Genomic DNA, 23,444 nt, shown 5'->3' with positions numbered 1-23,444 from the left:
AGAGTAGTTCCATTAGCTAGCTGGGGAGAGTGTAGGTCTGTTAGCTAGCTGGGCAGAGTGAAGAGACTACATGTAGGTCCGTTAGCTAGCTGGGGAGAGTGTAGGTCCGTTAGCTAGCTTGGGAGAGTGAAGAGACTACATGTAGTTCCATTAGCTAGCTGGGGAGAGTGACGAGACTACATGTCAGTCTGTTAGCTAGCTGGGGAGATTAGTCCCATTAGCTAGCTGGGGAGAGTGTAGGTCTGTTAGCTAGCTGGGGAGAGTGAGGAGATGACATGTAGGTCTGTTAGCTAGCTGGGGAGAGTGTAGGTCCGTTGGGTAGCTGGGGAGAGTGAAGAGACTACATGTAGTTCCATTAACTAGCTAGGGAGAGTGACGAGACTACATGTCAGTCTGTTAGCTAGCTGGGGAGATTAGTTCCATTAGCTAGCTGGGGAGAGTAGTTCCATTAGCTAGCTGGGGAGAGTGTAGGTCTGTTAGCTAGCTGGGGAGAGTGTAGGTCTGTTAGCTAGCTGGGGAGAGTGTAGGTCTGTTAGCTAGCTGGGGAGAGTGAAGAGACTACATGTAGTTCCATTAGCTAGCTGGGGAGAGTGAAGAGACTACATGTAGGTCTGTTAGCTAGCTGGGGAGAGTGTAGGTCCGTTAGCTAGCTGGGGAGAGTGAAGAGACTACATGTAGTTCCATTAGCTAGCTGGGGAGAGTGAAGAGACTACATGTCAGTCTGTTAGCTAGCTGGGGCGATTAGTTCCATTAGCTAGCTGGGTAGAGTAGTTCCATTAGCTAGCTGGGGAGAGTGTAGGTCTGTCAGCTAGCTGGGGAGAGTGTAGGTCCGTTAGCTAGCTGGGGAGAGTGTAGGTCCGTTAGCTAGCTGGGGAGAGTGAAGAGACTACATGTCAGTCTGTTAGCTAGCTGGGGAGATTAGTTCCATTAGCTAGCTGGGGAGAGTAGTTCCATTAGCTAGCTGGGGAGAGTGTAGGTCTGTTAGCTAGCTGGGGAGAGTGTAGGTCTGTTAGCTAGCTGGGGAGAGTGAAGAGATGACATGTAGGTCTGTTAGCTAGCTGGGGAGAGTGTAGGTCTGTTAGCTAGCTGGGGAGAGTGAAGAGACTACATGTAGTTCCATTAGCTAGCTGGGGAGAGTGAAGAGACTACATGTAGGTCTGTTAGCTAGCTGGGGAAAGTGATGAGACTATATGTAGGTCCGTTAGCTAGCTGGGGAGAGTGACGAGACTACATGTTGGTCAGTTAGCTAGCTGGGGAGAGTGTAGTTCCATTAGCTTGCTGGGGAGAGTGAAGAGACTACATGTAGGTCTGTTAGCTAGCTGGGGAAAGTGATGAGACTATATGTAGGTCCGTTAGCTAGCTGGGGAGAGTGACGAGACTACATGTAGGTCTGTTAGCTAGCTGGGGAGAGTAGTTCCATTAGCTAGCTGGGGAGAGTGTAGGTCTGTTAGCTAGCTGGGCAGAGTGAAGAGACTACATGTAGGTCCGTTAGCTAGCTGGGGAGAGTGTAGGTCCATTAGCTAGCTTGGGAGAGTGAAGAGACTACATGTAGTTCCATTAGCTAGCTGGGGAGAGTGACGAGACTACATGTCAGTCTGTTAGCTAGCTGGGGAGATTAGTTCCATTAGCTAGCTGGGGAGAGTAGTTCCATTAGCTAGCTGGGGAGAGTGTAGGTCTGTTAGCTAGCTGGGGAGAGTGTAGGTCTGTTAGCTAGCTGGGGAGAGTGTAGGTCTGTTAGCTAGCTGGGGAGAGTGAAGAGACTACATGTAGTTCCATTAGCTAGCTGGGGAGAGTGAAGAGACTACATGTAGGTCTGTTAGCTAGCTGGGGAGAGTGTAGGTCCGTTAGCTAGCTGGGGAGAGTGAAGAGACTACATGTAGTTCCATTAGCTAGCTGGGGAGAGTGAAGAGACTACATGTCAGTCTGTTAGCTAGCTGGGGCGATTAGTTCCATTAGCTAGCTGGGTAGAGTAGTTCCATTAGCTAGCTGGGGAGAGTGTAGGTCTGTCAGCTAGCTGGGGAGAGTGTAGGTCTGTTAGCTAGCTGGGGAGAGTGTAGGTCTGTTAGCTAGCTGGGGAGAGTGAAGAGACTACATGTAGGTCCGTTAGCTAGCTGGGGAGAGTGTAGGTCCGTTAGCTAGCTGGGGAGAGTGAAGAGACTACATGTCAGTCTGTTAGCTAGCTGGGGAGAGTGAAGAGACTACATGTAGGTCCGTTAGCTAGCTGGGGAGAGTGTAGGTCCGTTAGCTAGCTGGGGAGAGTGAAGAGACTACATGTAGGTCTGTTAGCTAGCTGGGGAGAGTGTAGGTCCGTTAGCTAGCTGGGGAGAGTGAAGAGATTACATGTAGTTCCATTAGCTAGCTGGGGAGAGTGACGAGACTACATGTCAGTCTGTTAGCTAGCTGGGGAGATTCGTTCCATTAGCTAGCTGGGGAGAGTAGTTCCATAAGCTAGCTGGGGAGAGTGTAGGTCTGTTAGCTAGCTGGGGAGAGTGTAGGTCTGTTAGCTAGCTGGGGAGAGTGTAGGTCTGTTAGCTAGCTGGGGAGAGTGAAGAGACTACATGTAGGTCCGTTAGCTAGCTGGGTAGAGTGTAGGTCCGTTAGCTAGCTGGGGAGAGTGATGAGACTATATGTAGGTCCGTTAGCTAGCTGGGGAGAGTGACGAGACTACATGTTGGTCTGTTGGTCTGTTAGCTAGCTGGGGAGAGTGTAGTTCCATTAGCTAGCTGGGGAGAGTGAAGAGACTACATGTAGGTCTGTTAGCTAGCTGGGGAGAGTGACGAGACCAAATGTAGGTCCGTTAGCTAGCTGGGGAGAGTGACGAGACTACATGTAGGTCTGTTAGCTAGCTGGGGAGAGTGTAGGTCTGTTTGCTAGCTGGGGAGAGTGAAGAGACTTCATGTAGGTCCGTTAGCTAGCTGGGGAGAGTGTAGGTCCGTTAGCTAGCTGGGGAGAGTGAAGAGACTACATGTAGTTCCATTAGCTAGCTGGGGAGAGTGAAGAGACTACATGTAGGTATATTAGCTAGCTGGGGAGTGAAGAGACCTACATGTAGTTCCAATAGCTAGCTGGGGAGAGTGAAGAGACTACATGTAGTTCCATTAGCTAGCTGGGGAGAGTGACGAGACTACATGTCAGTCTGTTAGCTAGCTGGGGAGATTAGTTCCATTAGCGAGCTGTGGAGAGTAGTTCCATTAGCTAGCTGGGGAGAGTGTAGGTCTGTTAGCTAGCTGGGGAGAGTGTAGGTCTGTTAGCTAGCTGGGGAGAGTGTAGGTCTGTTAGCTAGCTGGGGAGAGTGAAGAGACTACATGTAGGTCTGTTAGCTAGCTGGGGAGAGTGAAGAGATGACATATAGGTCTGTTAGCTAGCTGGGGAGAGTGTAGGTCTGTTAGCTAGTTGGGGAGAGTGAAGATACTACATGTAGGTCCTTTAGCTAGCTGGGGAGAGTGACGAGACTACATGTTGGTCTGTTAGCTAGCTGGGGAGAGTGTAGTTCCATTAGCTAGCTGGGGAGAGTGAAGAGACTACATGTAGGTCTGTTAGCTAGCTGGGGAGAGTGACGAGACTATATGTAGGTCGGTTAGCTAGCTGGGGAGACTGACGAGACTACATGTAGGTCTGTTAGCTAGCTGGGGAGAGTGTATGTCTGTTTGCTAGCTGGGGAGAGTGAAGAGACTTCATGTAGGTCCGTTAGCTAGCTGGGGAGAGTGTAGGTCCGTTAGCTAGCTGGGGAGAGTGAAGAGACTACATGTAGTTCCATCAGCTAGCTGGCTAGAGTGTAGGTCTGTTAGCTAGCTGGGGAGAGTGTAGTTCTGTTAGCTAGCTGGGGAGAGTGTAGGTCTGTTAGCTAGCTGGGGAGAGTGAAGAGACTACATGTAGGTCCGTTAGCTAGCTGGGGAGAGTGTAGGTCCGTTAGCTAGCTGGGGAGAGTGAAGAGACTACATGTAGTTCCATTAGCTAGCTGGGGAGAGTGACGAGACTACATGTTGGTCTGTTAGCTAGCTGGGGAGAGTGACGAGACTACATGTAGGTCTGTTAGCTAGCTGGGGAGAGTGTAGGTCTGTTAGCTAGCTGGGGAGAGTGTAGGTCCGTTAGCTAGCTGGGGAGAGTGAAGAGACTACATGTCAGTCTGTTAGCTAGCTGGGGAGAGTGTAGGTCCGTTAGCTAGCTGGGGAGAGTGAAGAGATTACATGTAGTTCCATTAGCTAGCTGGGGAGAGTGTAGGTCTGTTAGCTAGCTGGGGAGAGTGTAGGTCTGTTAGCTAGCTGGGGAGTGTAGGTCTGTTAGCTAGCTGGGGAGAGTGAAGAGACTACGTGTAGGTCCGTTAGCTAGCTGGGGAGAGTGTAGGTCCGTTAGCTAGCTGGGGAGAGTGAAGATACTACATGTAGTTCCATTAGCTAGCTGGGAAGAGTGAAGAGACTACATGTAGGTCTGTTAGCTAGCTGGGGAGAGTGATGAGACTATATGTAGGTCCGTTAGCTAGCTGGGGAGAGTGACGAGACTACATTTTGGTCTGTTAGCTAGCTGGGGAGAGTGTAGGTCTGTTTGCTAGCTGGGGAGAGTAGTTCCATTAGCTAGCTGGAGAGAGTGTAGGTCTGTTAGCTAGCTGGGCAGAGTGAAGAGACTACATGTAGGTCCGTTAGCTAGCTGGGGAGAGTGTAGGTCCGTTAGCTAGCTGGGGAGAGTGAAGAGACTACATGTCAGTCTGTTAGCTAGCTGGGGAGATTAGTTCCATTAGCTAGCTGGGGAGAGTAGTTCCATTAGCTAGCTGGGGAGAGTGTAGGTCTGTTAGCTAGCTGGGGAGAGTGTAGGTCTGTTAGCTAGCTGGGGAGAGTGAAGAGATGACATGTAGGTCTGTTAGCTAGCTGGGGAGAGTGTAGGTCTGTTAGCTAGCTGGGGATAGTGAAGAGACTACATGTAGTTCCATTAGCTAGCTGGGGAGAGTGAAGAGACTACATGTAGGTCTGTTAGCTAGCTGGGGAAAGTGATGAGACTATATGTAGGTCCGTTAGCTAGCTGGGGAGAGTGACGAGACTACATGTTGGTCAGTTAGCTAGCTGGGGAGAGTGTAGTTCCATTAGCTTGCTGGGGAGAGTGAAGAGACTACATGTAGGTCTGTTAGCTAGCTGGGGAAAGTGATGAGACTATATGTAGGTCCGTTAGCTAGCTGGGGAGAGTGACGAGACTACATGTAGGTCTGTTAGCTAGCTGGGGAGAGTAGTTCCATTAGCTAGCTGGGGAGAGTGTAGGTCTGTTAGCTAGCTGGGCAGAGTGAAGAGACTACATGTAGGTCCGTTAGCTAGCTGGGGAGAGTGTAGGTCCGTTAGCTAGCTTGGGAGAGTGAAGAGACTACATGTAGTTCCATTAGCTAGCTGGGGAGAGTGACGAGACTACATGTCAGTCTGTTAGCTAGCTGGGGAGATTAGTCCCATTAGCTAGCTGGGGAGAGTGTAGGTCTGTTAGCTAGCTGGGGAGAGTGAAGAGATGACATGTAGGTCTGTTAGCTAGCTGGGGAGAGTGTAGGTCCGTTGGGTAGCTGGGGAGAGTGAAGAGACTACATGTAGTTCCATTAACTAGCTAGGGAGAGTGACGAGACTACATGTCAGTCTGTTAGCTAGCTGGGGAGATTAGTTCCATTAGCTAGCTGGGGAGAGTAGTTCCATTAGCTAGCTGGGGAGAGTGTAGGTCTGTTAGCTAGCTGGGGAGAGTGTAGGTCTGTTAGCTAGCTGGGGAGAGTGTAGGTCTGTTAGCTAGCTGGGGAGAGTGAAGAGACTACATGTAGTTCCATTAGCTAGCTGGGGAGAGTGAAGAGACTACATGTAGGTCTGTTAGCTAGCTGGGGAGAGTGTAGGTCCGTTAGCTAGCTGGGGAGAGTGAAGAGACTACATGTAGTTCCATTAGCTAGCTGGGGAGAGTGAAGAGACTACATGTCAGTCTGTTAGCTAGCTGGGGCGATTAGTTCCATTAGCTAGCTGGGTAGAGTAGTTCCATTAGCTAGCTGGGGAGAGTGTAGGTCTGTCAGCTAGCTGGGGAGAGTGTAGGTCCGTTAGCTAGCTGGGGAGAGTGTAGGTCCGTTAGCTAGCTGGGGAGAGTGAAGAGACTACATGTCAGTCTGTTAGCTAGCTGGGGAGATTAGTTCCATTAGCTAGCTGGGGAGAGTAGTTCCATTAGCTAGCTGGGGAGAGTGTAGGTCTGTTAGCTAGCTGGGGAGAGTGTAGGTCTGTTAGCTAGCTGGGGAGAGTGAAGAGATGACATGTAGGTCTGTTAGCTAGCTGGGGAGAGTGTAGGTCTGTTAGCTAGCTGGGGAGAGTGAAGAGACTACATGTAGTTCCATTAGCTAGCTGGGGAGAGTGAAGAGACTACATGTAGGTCTGTTAGCTAGCTGGGGAGAGTGTAGGTCCGTTAGCTAGCTGGGGAGAGTGAAGAGATTACATGTAGTTCCATTAGCTAGCTGGGGAGAGTGTAGGTCTGTTAGCTAGCTGGGGAGAGTGTAGGTCTGTTAGCTAGCTGGGGAGTGTAGGTCTGTTAGCTAGCTGGGGAGAGTGAAGAGACTACGTGTAGGTCCGTTAGCTAGCTGGGGAGAGTGTAGGTCCGTTAGCTAGCTGGGGAGAGTGAAGATACTACATGTAGTTCCATTAGCTAGCTGGGAAGAGTGAAGAGACTACATGTAGGTCTGTTAGCTAGCTGGGGAGAGTGATGAGACTATATGTAGGTCCGTTAGCTAGCTGGGGAGAGTGACGAGACTACATTTTGGTCTGTTAGCTAGCTGGGGAGAGTGTAGGTCTGTTTGCTAGCTGGGGAGAGTAGTTCCATTAGCTAGCTGGAGAGAGTGTAGGTCTGTTAGCTAGCTGGGCAGAGTGAAGAGACTACATGTAGGTCCGTTAGCTAGCTGGGGAGAGTGTAGGTCCGTTAGCTAGCTGGGGAGAGTGAAGAGACTACATGTCAGTCTGTTAGCTAGCTGGGGAGATTAGTTCCATTAGCTAGCTGGGGAGAGTAGTTCCATTAGCTAGCTGGGGAGAGTGTAGGTCTGTTAGCTAGCTGGGGAGAGTGTAGGTCTGTTAGCTAGCTGGGGAGAGTGAAGAGATGACATGTAGGTCTGTTAGCTAGCTGGGGAGAGTGTAGGTCTGTTAGCTAGCTGGGGAGAGTGAAGAGACTACATGTAGTTCCATTAGCTAGCTGGGGAGAGTGAAGAGACTACATGTAGGTCTGTTAGCTAGCTGGGGAAAGTGATGAGACTATATGTAGGTCCGTTAGCTAGCTGGGGAGAGTGACGAGACTACATGTTGGTCAGTTAGCTAGCTGGGGAGAGTGTAGTTCCATTAGCTTGCTGGGGAGAGTGAAGAGACTACATGTAGGTCTGTTAGCTAGCTGGGGAAAGTGATGAGACTATATGTAGGTCCGTTAGCTAGCTGGGGAGAGTGACGAGACTACATGTAGGTCTGTTAGCTAGCTGGGGAGAGTAGTTCCATTAGCTAGCTGGGGAGAGTGTAGGTCTGTTAGCTAGCTGGGCAGAGTGAAGAGACTACATGTAGGTCCGTTAGCTAGCTGGGGAGAGTGTAGGTCCGTTAGCTAGCTTGGGAGAGTGAAGAGACTACATGTAGTTCCATTAGCTAGCTGGGGAGAGTGACGAGACTACATGTCAGTCTGTTAGCTAGCTGGGGAGATTAGTCCCATTAGCTAGCTGGGGAGAGTGTAGGTCTGTTAGCTAGCTGGGGAGAGTGAAGAGATGACATGTAGGTCTGTTAGCTAGCTGGGGAGAGTGTAGGTCCGTTGGGTAGCTGGGGAGAGTGAAGAGACTACATGTAGTTCCATTAACTAGCTAGGGAGAGTGACGAGACTACATGTCAGTCTGTTAGCTAGCTGGGGAGATTAGTTCCATTAGCTAGCTGGGGAGAGTAGTTCCATTAGCTAGCTGGGGAGAGTGTAGGTCTGTTAGCTAGCTGGGGAGAGTGTAGGTCTGTTAGCTAGCTGGGGAGAGTGTAGGTCTGTTAGCTAGCTGGGGAGAGTGAAGAGACTACATGTAGTTCCATTAGCTAGCTGGGGAGAGTGAAGAGACTACATGTAGGTCTGTTAGCTAGCTGGGGAGAGTGTAGGTCCGTTAGCTAGCTGGGGAGAGTGAAGAGACTACATGTAGTTCCATTAGCTAGCTGGGGAGAGTGAAGAGACTACATGTCAGTCTGTTAGCTAGCTGGGGCGATTAGTTCCATTAGCTAGCTGGGTAGAGTAGTTCCATTAGCTAGCTGGGGAGAGTGTAGGTCTGTCAGCTAGCTGGGGAGAGTGTAGGTCTGTCAGCTAGCTGGGGAGAGTGTAGGTCCGTTAGCTAGCTGGGGAGAGTGTAGGTCCGTTAGCTAGCTGGGGAGAGTGAAGAGACTACATGTCAGTCTGTTAGCTAGCTGGGGAGATTAGTTCCATTAGCTAGCTGGGGAGAGTAGTTCCATTAGCTAGCTGGGGAGAGTGTAGGTCTGTTAGCTAGCTGGGGAGAGTGTAGGTCTGTTAGCTAGCTGGGGAGAGTGAAGAGATGACATGTAGGTCTGTTAGCTAGCTGGGGAGAGTGTAGGTCTGTTAGCTAGCTGGGGAGAGTGAAGAGACTACATGTAGTTCCATTAGCTAGCTGGGGAGAGTGAAGAGACTACATGTAGGTCTGTTAGCTAGCTGGGGAAAGTGATGAGACTATATGTAGGTCCGTTAGCTAGCTGGGGAGAGTGACGAGACTACATGTTGGTCAGTTAGCTAGCTGGGGAGAGTGTAGTTCCATTAGCTTGCTGGGGAGAGTGAAGAGACTACATGTAGGTCTGTTAGCTAGCTGGGGAAAGTGATGAGACTATATGTAGGTCCGTTAGCTAGCTGGGGAGAGTGACGAGACTACATGTAGGTCTGTTAGCTAGCTGGGGAGAGTAGTTCCATTAGCTAGCTGGGGAGAGTGTAGGTCTGTTAGCTAGCTGGGCAGAGTGAAGAGACTACATGTAGGTCCGTTAGCTAGCTGGGGAGAGTGTAGGTCCGTTAGCTAGCTTGGGAGAGTGAAGAGACTACATGTAGTTCCATTAGCTAGCTGGGGAGAGTGACGAGACTACATGTCAGTCTGTTAGCTAGCTGGGGAGATTAGTTCCATTAGCTAGCTGGGGAGAGTAGTTCCATTAGCTAGCTGGGGAGAGTGTAGGTCTGTTAGCTAGCTGGGGAGAGTGTAGGTCTGTTAGCTAGCTGGGGAGAGTGTAGGTCTGTTAGCTAGCTGGGGAGAGTGAAGAGACTACATGTAGTTCCATTAGCTAGCTGGGGAGAGTGAAGAGACTACATGTAGGTCTGTTAGCTAGCTGGGGAGAGTGTAGGTCCGTTAGCTAGCTGGGGAGAGTGAAGAGACTACATGTAGTTCCATTAGCTAGCTGGGGAGAGTGAAGAGACTACATGTCAGTCTGTTAGCTAGCTGGGGCGATTAGTTCCATTAGCTAGCTGGGTAGAGTAGTTCCATTAGCTAGCTGGGGAGAGTGTAGGTCTGTCAGCTAGCTGGGGAGAGTGTAGGTCTGTTAGCTAGCTGGGGAGAGTGTAGGTCTGTTAGCTAGCTGGGGAGAGTGAAGAGACTACATGTAGGTCCGTTAGCTAGCTGGGGAGAGTGTAGGTCCGTTAGCTAGCTGGGGAGAGTGAAGAGACTACATGTCAGTCTGTTAGCTAGCTGGGGAGAGTGAAGAGACTACATGTAGGTCCGTTAGCTAGCTGGGGAGAGTGTAGGTCCGTTAGCTAGCTGGGGAGAGTGAAGAGACTACATGTAGGTCTGTTAGCTAGCTGGGGAGAGTGTAGGTCCGTTAGCTAGCTGGGGAGAGTGAAGAGATTACATGTAGTTCCATTAGCTAGCTGGGGAGAGTGACGAGACTACATGTCAGTCTGTTAGCTAGCTGGGGAGATTCGTTCCATTAGCTAGCTGGGGAGAGTAGTTCCATAAGCTAGCTGGGGAGAGTGTAGGTCTGTTAGCTAGCTGGGGAGAGTGTAGGTCTGTTAGCTAGCTGGGGAGAGTGTAGGTCTGTTAGCTAGCTGGGGAGAGTGAAGAGACTACATGTAGGTCCGTTAGCTAGCTGGGTAGAGTGTAGGTCCGTTAGCTAGCTGGGGAGAGTGATGAGACTATATGTAGGTCCGTTAGCTAGCTGGGGAGAGTGACGAGACTACATGTTGGTCTGTTGGTCTGTTAGCTAGCTGGGGAGAGTGTAGTTCCATTAGCTAGCTGGGGAGAGTGAAGAGACTACATGTAGGTCTGTTAGCTAGCTGGGGAGAGTGACGAGACCAAATGTAGGTCCGTTAGCTAGCTGGGGAGAGTGACGAGACTACATGTAGGTCTGTTAGCTAGCTGGGGAGAGTGTAGGTCTGTTTGCTAGCTGGGGAGAGTGAAGAGACTTCATGTAGGTCCGTTTGCTAGCTGGGGAGAGTGTAGGTCCGTTAGCTAGCTGGGGAGAGTGAAGAGACTACATGTAGTTCCATCAGCTAGCTGGGGAGAGTGTAGGTCTGTTAGCTAGCTGGGGAGAGTAGTTCCATTAGCTAGCTGGGGAGAGTGTAGGTCTGTTAGCTAGCTGGGCAGAGTGAAGAGACTACTTGTAGGTCCGTTAGCTAGCTGGGGAGAGTGTAGGTCCGTTAGCTAGCTGGGGAGAGTAGTTCCATTAGCTAGCTGGGGAGAGTGTAGGTCTGTTAGCTAGCTGGGGAGAGTAGGTCTGTTAGCTAGCTGGGGAGAGTGAAGAGATGACATGTAGGTCTGTTAGCTAGCTGGGGAGAGTGTAGGTCTGTTAGCTAGCTGGGGAGAGTGAAGAGACTACATCTAGTTCCATTAGCTAGCTGGGGAGAGTGAAGAGACTACATGTAGGTCTGTTAGCTAGCTGGGGAGAGTGATGAGACTACATGTTGGTCAGTTAGCTAGCTGGGGAGAGTGACGAGACTACATGTTGGTCTGTTAGCTAGCTGGGGAGAGTAGTTCCATTAGCTAGCTGGGGAGAGTGTAGGTCTGTTAGCTAGCTGGGAGAGTGTAGGTCCGTTAGCTAGCTGGGGAGAGTGTAGTTTTGTTAGCTAGCTGGGGAGAGTGTAGGTCTGTCAGCTAGCTGGGCAGAGTGAAGAGACTACATGTAGGTCCGTTAGCTAGCTGGGGAGAGTGTAGTTTTGTTAGCTAGCTGGGGAGAGTGTAGGTCTGTCAGCTAGCTGGGGAGAGTGAAGAGACTACATCTAGTTCCATTAGCTAGCTGGGGAGAGTGAAGAGACTACATGTAGTTCCATTAGCTAGCTGGGGAGAGTGACGAGACTACATGTCAGTCTGTTAGCTAGCTGGGGAGATTAGTTCCATTAGCTAGCTGGGGAGAGTAGTTCCATTAGCTAGCTGGGGAGAGTGTAGGTCTGTTAGCTAGCTGGGGAGAGTGTAGTTCTGTTAGCTAGCTGGGGAGAGTGAAGAGATGACATGTAGGTCTGTTAGCTAGCTGGGGAGAGTGTAGGTCTGTTAGCTAGCTGGGGAGAGTGTAGAGACTACATGTAGTTCCATTAGCTAGCTGGGGAGAGTGAAGAGACTACATGTAGGTCTGTTAGCTAGCTGGGGAGAGTGTAGTTCCATTAGCTAGCTGGGGAGAGTGAAGAGACTACATGTTGGTCAGTTAGCTAGCTGGGGAGAGTGTAGTTCCATTAGCTAGCTGGGGAGAGTGAAGAGACTACATGTAGGTCTGTTAGCTAGCTGGGGAGAGTGATGAGACTACATGTTGGTCTGTTAGCTAGCTGGGGAGAGTGTAGTTCCATTAGCTAGCTGGGGAGAGTGACGAGACTACATGTAGGTCTGTTAGCTATCTGGGGAGAGTGTAGGTCTGTTAGCTAGCTGGGGAGAGTGAAGAGACTACATGTAGGTTCGTTAGCTAGCTGGGGAGAGTGTAGGTCCGTTAGCTAGCTGGGGAGAGTGAAGAGACTACATGTTGGTCAGTTAGCTAGCTGGGGAGAGTGTAGTTCCATTAGCTAGCTGGGGAGTGTGAAGAGACTACATGTAGGTCTGTTAGCTAGCTGGGGAGAGTGATGAGACTATATGTAGGTCCGTTAGCTAGCTGGGGAGAGTGACGAGACTACATGTTGGTCTGTTAGCTAGCTGGGGAGAGTGTAGGTCTGTTAGCTAGCTGGGGAGAGTGAAGAGACTACATGTAGGTTCGTTAGCTAGCTGGGGAGAGTGTAGGTCCGTTAGCTAGCTGGGGAGAGTGAAGAGACTACATGTAGTTCCATCAGCTAGCTGGGGAGAGTGAAGTGTAGGTCCGTTAGCTAGCTGGGGAGAGTGAAGAGACTACATGTAGTTCCATTAACTAGCTGGGGAGAGTGACGAGACTACATGTCAGTCTGTTAGCTAGCTGGGGAGATTAGTTCCTTTAGCTAGCTGGGGAGAGTAGTTCCATTAGCTAGCTGGGGAGAGTGTAGGTCTGTTAGCTAGCTGGGGAGAGTGTAGGTCTGTTAGCTAGCTGGGGAGAGTGTAGGTCTGTTAGCTAGCTGGGGAGAGTGTAGGTCTGTTAGCTAGCTGGGGTGAGTGTAGGTCTGTTAGCTAGCTGGGGAGAGTGAAGAGACTACATGTCAGTCTGTTAGCTAGCTGGGGAGATTAGTTCCATTAGCTAGCTGGGGAGAGTAGTTCCATTAGCTAGCTGGGGAGAGTAGTTCCATTAGCTAGCTGGGGAGAGTGTAGGTCTGTTAGCTAGCTGGGGAGAGTGAAGAGACTACATGTAGGTCTGTTAGCTAGCTGGGGAGAGTGAAGAGATGACATGTAGGTCTGTTAGCTAGCTGGGGAGACTGAAGAGATTACATGTAGGTCCGTTAGCTAGCTGGGGAGAGTGTAGGTCTGTTAGCTAGCTGGGGAGAGTGAAGAGACTACATGTAGGTCCGTTAGCTAGCTGGGGAGAGTGTAGGTCCGTTAGCTAGCTGGGGAGAGTGAAGAGACTACATGTAGTTCCATTAGCTAGCTGGGGAGAGTGAAGATACTACATGTAGGTCTGTTAGCTAGCTGGGGAGAGTGTAGGTCCGTTAGCTAGCTGGGGAGAGTGAAGAGACTACATGTAGTTCCATTAACTAGCTGGGGAGAGTGACGAGACTACATGTCAGTCTGTTAGCTAGCTGGGGAGATTAGTTCCATTAGCTAGCTGGGGAGAGTAGTTCCATTAGCTAGCTGGGGAGAGTGTAGGTCTGTTAGCTAGCTGGGGAGAGTGTAGGTCTGTTAGCTAGCTGGGGAGAGTGTTGGTATGTTACAGTGCCTTGCGAAAGTATTCGGCCCCCTTGAACTTTGCGACCTTTTGCCACATTTCAGGCTTCAAACATAAAGATATAAAACTGTATTTTTTTGTGAAGAATCAACAACAAGTGGGACACAATCATGAAGTGGAACGACATTTATTGGATATTTCAAACTTTTTTAACAAATCAAAAACTGAAAAATTGGGCGTGCAAAATTATTCAGCCCCTTTACTTTCAGTGCAGCAAACTCTCTCCAGAAGTTCAGTGAGGATCTCTGAATGATCCAATGTTGACCTAAATGACTAATGATGATAAATACAATCCACCTGTGTGTAATCAAGTCTCCGTATAAATGCACCTGCACTGTGATAGTCTCAGAGGTCCGTTAAAAGCGCAGAGAGCATCATGAAGAACAAGGAACACACCAGGCAGGTCCGAGATACTGTTGTGAAGAAGTTTAAAGCCGGATTTGGATACAAAAATATTTCCCAAGCTTTAAACATCCCAAGGAGCACTGTGCAAGCGATAATATTGAAATGGAAGGAGTATCAGACCACTGCAAATCTACCAAGACCTGGCCGTCCCTATAAACTTTCAGCTCATACAAGGAGAAGACTGATCAGAGATGCAGCCAAGAGGCCCATGATCACTCTGGATGAACTGCAGAGATCTACAGCTGAGGTGGGAGACTCTGTCCATAGGACAACAGTCAGTGGTATATTGCACAAATCTGGCCTTTATGGAAGAGTGGCAAGAAGAAAGCCATTTCTTAAAGATATCCATAAAAAGTGTCGTTTAAAGTTTGCCACAAGCCACCTGGGAGACACACCAAACATGTGGAAGAAGGTGCTCTGGTCAGATGAAACCAAAATTGAACTTTTTGGCAACAATGCAAAACGTTATGTTTGGCGTAAAAGCAACACAGCTCATCACCCTGAACACACCATCTCCACTGTCAAACATGGTGGTGGCAGTATCATGGTTTGGGCCTGCTTTTCTTCAGCAGGGACAGGGAAGATGGTTAAAATTGATGGGAAGATGGATGGAGCCAAATACAGGACCATTCTGGAAGAAAACCTGATGGAGTCTGCAAAAGACCTGAGACTGGGATGGAGATTTGTCTTCCAACAAGACAATGATCCAAAACATAAAGCAACATCTACAATGGAATGGTTCAAAAATAAACATATCCAGGTGTTAGAATGGCCAAGTCAAAGTCCAGACCTGAATCCAATCGAGAATTCGTGGAAAGAACTGAAAACTGCTGTTCACAAATGCTCTCCATCCAACCTCACTGAGCTCGAGCTGTTTTGCAAGGAGGAATGGGAAAAAAATTCAGTCTCTCGATGTGCAAAACTGATAGAGACATACCCCAAGCGACTTACAGCTGTAATCGCAGCAAAAGGTGGCGCTACAAAGTATTAACTTAAGGGGGCTGAATAATTTTGCACGCCCAATTTTTCAGTTTTTGATTTGTTAAAAAAGTTTGAAATATCCAATAAATGTCGTTCCACTTCATGATTGTGTCCCACTTGTTGTTGATTCTTCACAAAAAAATAGTTTTATATCTTTATGTTTGAAGCCTGAAATGTGTCAAAAGGTCGCAAAGTTCAAGGGGGCCGAATACTTTCGCAAGGCACTGTAGCTAGCTGGGGTGAGTGTAGTTCTGTTAGCTAGCTGGGGAGAGTGAAGAGACTACATGTAGTTCCATTAGCTAGCTGGGGAGAGTGACGAGACTACATGTCAGTCTGTTAGCTAGCTGGGGAGATTAGTTCCATTAGCTAGCTGGGGAGAGTAGTTCCATTAGCTAGCTGGGGAGAGTAGTTCCATTAGCTAGCTGGAGAGAGTGTAGGTCTGTTAGCTAGCTGGGGAGAGTGAAGAGACTACATGTCAGTCTGTTAGCTAGCTGGGGAGATTAGTTCCATTAGCTAGCTGGGGAGAGTGTAGGTCCGTTAGCTAGCTGGGGAGAGTGTAGGTCCGTTAGCTAGCTGGGGAGAGTGTAGGTCCGTTAGCTAGCTGGGGAGAGTGTAGGTCCGTTAGCTAGCTGGGGAGAGTGAAGAGACTACATCTAGTTCCATTAGCTAGCTGGGGAGAGTGAAGAGACTACATGTAGGTCTGTTAGCTAGCTGGGGAGAGTGACGAGACTATATGTAGGTCCGTTAGCTAGCTGGGGAGAGTGACGAGACTACATGTAGGTCTGTTAGCTAGCTGGGGAGAGTGTAGGTCCGTTAGCTAGCTGGGGAGAGTGTAAGTCCGTTAGCTAGCTAGGGATAGTGAAGAGACTACATGTAGTTCCATTAGCTAGCTGGGGAGAGTAGTTCCATTAGCTAGCTGGGGAGAGTAGTTCCATTAGCTAGCTGGGGAGAGTAGTTCCATTAGCTAGCTGGGGAGAGTAGTTCCATTAGCTAGCTGGGGAGAGTAGTTCCATTAGCTAGCTGGGGAGAGTGTAGGTCTGTTAGCTAGCTGGGGAGATTAGTTCCATTAGCTAGCTGGGGAGATTAGTTCCATTAGCTAGCTGGGGAGAGTAGTTCCATTAGCTAGCTGGGGAGAGTGTAGGTCTGTTAGCTAGCTGGGGAGAGTGTAGGTCTGTTAGCTAGCTGGGGAGAGTGAAGAGACCTACATGTAGTTCCATTAGCTAGCTGGGGAGAGTGACGAGACTACATGTAGGTCTGTTAGCTAGCTGGGGAGAGTGTAGGTCTGTTAGCTAGCTGGGGAGAGTGAAGAGACCTACATGTAGTTCCATTAGCTAGCTGGGGAGAGTGACGAGACTACGTGTAGGTCCTTTAGCTAGCTGGGGAGAGTGTAGGTCCGTTAGCTAGCTGGGGAGAGTGACGAGACTACATGTAGGTCTGTTAGCTAGCTGGGGAGAGTGTAGTTCCATTAGCTAGCTGGGGAGAGTGACGAGACTACATGTAGGTCCGTTAGCTAGCTGGGGAGAGTGTAGGTCTGTTAGCTAGCTGGGGAGAGTGAAGAGATGACATGTAGGTCTGTTAGCTAGCTGGGGAGAGTGTAGGTCCGTTAGCTAGCTGGGGAGAGTGAAGAGACAACATGTAGGTTCATTATCATTTCTACACATTTTCTTGTTTGACACCCATGCTATAAACACTATGTGAGAGTGATGTCTCTGTACTGTATTATATGTGGATATTTGTCTAACCTAAATTGCCTTTCTTAATTGCCAATTGGGGAATAAATCGTTGTATTGAATTATATTAAATGGAATAAGCATGATGAGCATTTTAAGCAAAAGGAATGTTCACAGCCAACAAATACATTTTCAGCTCTGAACCACTGAACCTGTGGTGTCTTTGTCTGTCTCTGTGGTGTCAGATGGACAAGAGGAAAGACCCATCGTCTGTGGACATCAAAGCTGTGCTGTTGGACATGAGGAAGTACCGTATGGGTCTGATCCAGACTCCTGACCAGCTACGCTTCTCCTACAGGGCCGTCCTGGAGGGGGCCAAGTACATCATGGGGGACTGCTCTGTACAGGTAACAAAGCTAACCCTAACCACACACACCTAGCTAGTACAAGTAGAGCACCTGTGGTGCGGCTGGCTCAGAGTCCAAGTGATATCATTAAAGTTCTATTTGAGTTAATCTCTCTCTCTCTCCCCTCTTTCTCTGTTTCCTCCAGAAAATGTGGCGTGAGCTATCTAAAGAGGACCAGGACCCAGTGTCTGATTCTGAATCCCTTCTTCCTACCCAGCCACCCTCCAAGTGTCCCCTGGAGAAATACAATGGCAGCCGGGTGTCCCTGGGGAAAGAGGGAGGGGACGCGGAGCTGGGGGAGAGAACGACGGGGACAGAGTCACCATATAAGGAACAGGATGTGGACGAGAGCACAGCTAAGTGAGTATTGGTGTAGTAGAGACAAACTGTCTGGTAGTGTGGAGACGGGCAGTCTGGCAGTGTGGGGACGGGCTGCCTGGCAGTGTGGGGATGGGCTGCCTGGCAGTGTGGGGACGGGCTGCCTGGCAGTGTGGGGGCCGGGCTGCCTGGTAGTGTGGAGGCCGGGCTGCCTAGCAGTGTGGGGACGGGCTGCCTGGCAGTGTGGAGGCCGGGCTGCCTGGTAGTGTGGAGGCCGGGCTGCCTGGTAGTGTGGAGGCCGGGCTGCCTGGTAGTGTGGAGGCCGGGCTGCCTGGTAGTGTGGAGGCCGGGCTGCCTGGTAGTGTGGAGGCCGGGCTGCCTGGTAGTGTGGAGGCCGGGCTGCCTGGTAGTGTGGAGGCCGGGCTGCCTGGTAGTGTGGAGGCCGGGCTGCCTGGTAGTGTGGAGGCCGGGCTGCCTGGTAGTGTGGAGGCCGGGCTGCCTGGTAGTGGGGGGACGAGGTGCTGTAAGAGAAGAGACACTGCTACTTTTAGCTGGTTGTATTGCAGTGTTTCTCTTCTCTAAGGGCTGGTTTTCTGGACACAGATTAAGTGTATTCCTTGACTAAAACATATTCAATCATTTTTCGACATGAATTAATTTTTTATACCGGAAACTGTCCCAAAGAGTCTGGGGATGTAAGGAGAAGCTTCCTTTATTGATTGCCTCTTTTCTGATCAGAGTGCTGGTGCTAAACTTAGTGGCAAAAAGGTTTGATTGACTTGCATCCATTTTTGCTGCTTTTGTCACAGTGCTCGCAAGAGACCGCGCGATGAGAGGGTGTCTAACTGGACCCCCAAGATCACAGACCCCAAGCAGACAAAGCCCAGCATAACAGACTCTGAAAAGAAGAGAAAAAGGTGAGGATTCATCTGTCCACTGCACCTTTAAAATACATAATCATTACACTCACTGTACCATTAACTAAATGACCTTCATCACATGAAATAACCAGGATATCGTTTTGGATCCAAACATGTCTGTATTGAAAGGTGATTAATTCACAGGGACAATTTGTTTTATTGTTTTTCTATTCGCTAGGACTTACTGTGTTAAAGGGTAATAGTTTGTGTGAAAAACATGGAGACTATATTTCTACTATCACCTCAACATAACGTAGCTGCTTCTTTGGGATAATAAATGTAATTTCTCTTGTCGTGTTTCCCAAACCTCTCCTCCAGTACCATGAGCCATCCCACATATCTGATCTATTTCTGGATGAGTATCACCTGATTTTTAATTGGTCAACTAACTAACCATCAAGCCCTTAGTAGTGGAATCAGGTGTGCTAGTTCTGGAATGGCTCCAACAAGCAGACTAGGTGCTGGGGAGATGAGATGGTAAAATACTACTTCTTATTACTCTGTAAGCTGCTGCTTCATCTGATAGCTAAACAACCACCCACTTCTCCAGTTTCTGTCAGCTTCCCCTCCCCATATCCTAACCTTAATCATTAGTGGGGAAAATACAAAACTGACTGAAGTTCAGCATCTAGGGGGATCTTCACCCTAGACAGACAGACAGACAGGCAGACAGGCAGACAGGCAGACAGGCAGACAGACAGACAGACAGACAGGCAGACAGACAGACAGGCAGACAGGCAGACAGGCAGACAGGCAGACAGGCAGACAGGCAGACAGGCAGACAGGCAGACAGACAGACAGACAGACACATGACCATCTTCCCCTTTTGCCCTCAGAACAGCCGCAGTTCGTTGGGGCGTGGACTCTACAAGGAGTCGAAAGCTCCCCACAGGGATGCTGACTCGTATTGACTCCAATGCTTCCCACAGTTGTCAAGTTGGCTGGATGTTGGTACCATTCTTCATTCATGGCTGTGTTCTTAGACAAAATTGTGAGTGAGCCCACTCCCTTGGCTGAGAAGCAACCCCACACATGAATGGTCTCAGGATGCTTTACTGTTGGCATGACACAGGACTAATGGTAGCGCTCACCTTGTCTTCTCCGGACAAGCTTTCTTCCGGATTACTCAAACAATCGGAAAGGGGATTCATCAGAGAAAACGACTTTACCCCAGCCCCCAGCAGTCCAATCCCTATACCTTTTGCAGAATATCAGTCTGTGAATGATGGTTTTCCTGGAGAGAAGTGGATTCTTTGCTGCCCTTCTTGACACACCAGGCCATCCTCCAAAAGTATTTGCCTCACTGTACGTGCAGATGCACTCACACCTGCCTGCTGCCATTCCTGAGCAAGCTCTGTACTGGTGGTGCCCCGATCCCACAGCTGAATCATCTTTAGGAGACGGTCCTGACACTTGCTGGACTTTCCTGGGGCCCTGAAGCAATTAATTGCAATTCATCAGATCACTCTTCATAACATTCTGGAGTATATGCAAATTGCCATTATACCATCTGAGGCAGAAGACTTTGTGAAGATTAATATTTGTCATTCTCAAAACTTTTGGCCATGACTGTACAGTGTCTGACAGATTTCAGTGCCTTTGGAAAGTATTCAGACCCCTTGACTTTTTACACATTTTGTTACGTTACAGCCATATTGTAAAACTGATTCGATCGTTTTTTTCCCCTCAATCTACACACAATACACCATAATGACAAATCAAAAAAAGGTTTTCAGAACATTTTTGCATAAAAAAATCTGAAATATCGCATTTACAGAAATATTCAGACCCTTTACTCAGTATTTTGTTGAAGCACCTTTGGCAGTGATTATAGCCTCAAGTCTTCTTGGGTATGACACTACAAGCTTGTATTTGGGGAGTTTATCCCATTCTTCTCTGCAGATCCTCTCAAGCTCTGTAGGGTTGGATGGGGAGAGTCGCTGCACAGCTATTTTCAGGTCTCTCCAGAGATGTTTCGATCGGGTTCAAGTCCGGGCTCTGGCTGGGCCACTTACGGACATTCAAAGACTTTAAAAAATGTCTTTTTTTTTTTTTTTTTAGCCCTTTTTCTCCCCAATGGTGTCCAATTGTTGTAGTAGCTACTATCTTGTCTCATCGCTACAACTCCCGTACGGGCTCGGGAGAGACGGAGGTTGAAAGTCATGCGTCCTCCGATACACAACCCAACCAGCCGCACTGCTTCTTAACACAGCGCGCATCCAACCCGGAAGCCAGCCGCACCATGCGTCAGAGGATACACCGTGCACCTGGCAACCTTGGCTAGCGCGCACTGCGCCCGGCCCGCCACAGGAGTCGCTGGTGCGCGATGAGACAAGGACATCCCTACCGACCAAGCCCTCCCTAACCCGGACGACGCTAGGCCAATTGTGCGTCGCCCCACGGACCTCCCGGTCGCGGCCGGTTACGACAGAGCCTGGGCGCGAACCCAGGGACTCTGATGGCACAGCTGGCGCTGCAATACAGCGCCCTTAACCACTGCGCCACCCGGGAGGCCGACATTCAGAGACTTGTCCCGAAGCCACTCCTGGGTTTTCTTGGCTGTATGCTTAGAGTCGTTGTCCTGTTGGAAGGTGAGCCTTCGCCTCAGTGTGAGGTCCTGAGCGCTCTGTAGCAGGTTTTTATCAAGGATCACTCTGTACTTTGCTCCGTTCATCTTTGCCTGGATCCTGACTAGTCTCCCAGTCCCTGCCGCTGAAAAACATCCCCACAGCATGATGCTGCCACCACCATGCTTTACTGTAGAGATGGTGCCAGGTTTCCTCCAGACGTGACGCTTGGCATTCAGGCCAAATAGTCCAATCTTGGTTTCACCAGACCAGAGAATCTTGTTTGTCATGGTCTGACAGTCCTTTAGATGCCTTTTGGCAAACTCCAAGTGGGCTGTCATGTGCCTTTTACTGAGGAGTGGCTTCCGTCTGGCCACTCTACCATAAAGGCCTGGTTGGTGGAATGCTGCATAGATGGTTGTCCTTCTGGAAGGTTCTCCCATCTCCACAGAGGAACTCTGGAGCTCTGTCTTTGTGACCATCAGGTTATTGGCCAGCTCTAGGAAGAGTCATGGTGGATCCAAACTTCTTCCATTTAAGAATGATGGGGACCGTCAATGCTGCAGAAATGTTTTGGTACCCTTCCCCAGATCTGTGCTTCAACACAATCCTGTCTCGGATTCCACTGACAATTAATTCGACCACATGGCTTGGTTTTTGCTCTGATATGCACTGTCAACTGTGGGACCTTATATAGACAGTTGTGTGCCTTTCCAAATAATGTCCAATCAATTGAATTTACCACAGGTGGACTCCAATCAAGTTGTAGAAACATCTCAAGGATGATCAATGGAAACAGAATGAATCTGATCTCAATTTCGAGTCTCATAGCGAAGGGTCTGACTACTTATTTAACAACATTTATTTTAAAAAACAAATGTGCACAAATTTCTAAAGACCTGTTTTCATTTTGTCATTATGGGGTAGTGTGATGTCATTATGGGGTAGTGTGATGTCATTATGGGGTAGTGTGATGTCATTATGGGGTAGTGTGATGTCATTATGGGGTAGTGTGATGTCATTATGGGGTAGTGTGATGTCATTATGGGGTAGTGTGTGTAGATTGCTGAATATATTATTTTTTTTCAATGCATTTTAGAAAAAGGCTATAATGCAACAACATGTGAAAATAATCAAGGGGTCTGAATACTTTCCGAAGGCACTGTATTTCCTTATGTCTGGCCTAAACCTCTATTGGACCGTTTTGGCTGCATTTGCTGTACATGACATCAAAGTGGTGCAGGTTGCTGCTGTACTGGCCTGTTGGGGGCGCTGTAACTGTCCTCTTGTGACAGCAAACCCCACTTCCGTACCTACCGATAAGATGATTCTATAACACAAAGAAGTTCACTACCAGATGTAAAAAGAACACCCCAACTTGTACGTCATTGTAAAGATCCCAGCTTGTGTCTGATCTGTTCAGGTCAACAGTGCTGGTTTGGTTTTATGTAACATCAGGTTTCTGTGATTGCTTTTCTTGTGGAATTTGTGCTGGTCTGTTGGTATGTCTTGTGGAGTTACCTCTGCATGCTGTGTCACTGTGTTTGTGCTGTGCTCCTCTACTCTTCCTAGTCATCCTAGCCTGGTTCCAGATCTGTGCTCCTCTACTCTGCGTGACTGAGTGTAATGACTTGATTATAGAAAGAGACACTGCAATGTATCATCATGTGACTTCTTCCCTCAATGGCCTGCAGGTTTCTGTTGTTCAGCATCATGTGACTTCTTCCCTCAATGGCCTGCAGGTTTCTGTTGTTCAGCATGGATGTTGTCAGGATAAAGCCTGGTCATCATGTCTTACGCAACCTGTGTGCCGTTAGAACTTGTTACCGTTACAAACGTCAGCTACAAGTCATTTGGGTAAAAAGGTAAAAAAAAAGTATTGTTTTAGTTGTGGAAATGTGGATAGACAAACAGACATCAGTTACTTATCTGGGTCCCCATGTCACCAAACCAGGCTACTCTAGACGGTAGTACCTGCTTTTTAAACCAGAACAGCTGCTTACTGCTCCCTGTTTCATCTATGATGATGATGATGACAGTAGACCTACACATGTACTTCCATTTCAAATCCCTCAAACTACTAGCCCGAGTGCCAGTCTGTTTGTGCTATCCCTCATTGTCACGCCAATTACAGCGGTGAAGTTGGTAAGAGTACATCAACAGATCTGGAGCCAGGCTATATAACTACTGTACCTGGTTGGTTGTAACAGAGCTCTCATTTCAATCCCAGTATTACATCACCTGTAAGCACAGCAGTCTGTGGTTGTGGAACTAAAGCAGGCACATTGGTTCTACATCCAGTACATCTGTTCTTGTGGTCTGTCAAATGGCATGTCCTTATACTGTGTTCTTCTGAAATCAACATCCTCTCTCTGTTGTGACAGGCCGAGAACCAGTGACCGCTAACTGACTCCACCGTGGCTCCAGCCTCCTCCTGATCTGGCTGCTGAGATGACGTTGACAGGAATCCCCCTCCCCCCCCCCCCCCCCCCCCCCCCCACTATAGCTCCCTCCCTCCCTCTCTCTCTATATCCCCCTCCTTCTAAATCCCCACATCTCCCTCTCTCTCTATATCCCCCTTCTCTCTCTCTCCCTCTATCCCCCTCCCTCTATATCCCCCTTCTCTCTCTCTCCCTCTATCCCCCTCCCTCTATATATCCCCCCTCTCCCTCTATATCCCCCTCCCTCTCCCTCTATATCCCCCTCCCTCTATATCCCCCTCCCTCTATATCGCCCCTCTCTCCCTCTATATCCCCCTCCCTCTATATATCCCCCCTCTCACCCTCTATATCCCCCTCCCTCTATATCCTCCTCCCTCTATATATCCTCCTCTCTATATATCCCCCTCTCTCTATATCCCCCTCTCTCTATATCCCCCTCTCTCTATATCCCCCTCTATCTATATCCCCCTCTCTCTATATCCCCCTCTCTCTACAGTGCCTTG

At 49.1% G+C, this 23,444-nt stretch overlaps 1 protein-coding gene across 1 annotated transcript in view; it reads left to right on the top strand.

Annotated features, from left to right (window-relative positions):
- Positions 1-23,002, top strand: part of ptpn2b (protein tyrosine phosphatase non-receptor type 2b) — a 76,422-nt gene extending 53,420 nt beyond the window's left edge. Inside the window, exons 7-10 of the mRNA XM_036970982.1 lie at positions 16,534-16,695; positions 16,841-17,055; positions 17,823-17,930; positions 22,885-23,002. Of these exons, the coding sequence (XP_036826877.1) occupies positions 16,534-16,695; positions 16,841-17,055; positions 17,823-17,930; positions 22,885-22,906 (507 nt within the window). The 3' untranslated portion in view covers positions 22,907-23,002. The remainder of the gene's footprint in view (positions 1-16,533; positions 16,696-16,840; positions 17,056-17,822; positions 17,931-22,884) is intronic.
- Positions 23,003-23,444: the final 442 nt, after the last annotated feature.

The sequence above is a fragment of the Oncorhynchus mykiss genome, chromosome 32 (assembly GCF_013265735.2).
Source record: "Oncorhynchus mykiss isolate Arlee chromosome 32, USDA_OmykA_1.1, whole genome shotgun sequence".
Lineage (NCBI taxonomy): Eukaryota > Metazoa > Chordata > Actinopteri > Salmoniformes > Salmonidae > Oncorhynchus > Oncorhynchus mykiss.
This window is presented reverse-complemented; position numbering and strand designations above follow the sequence as displayed.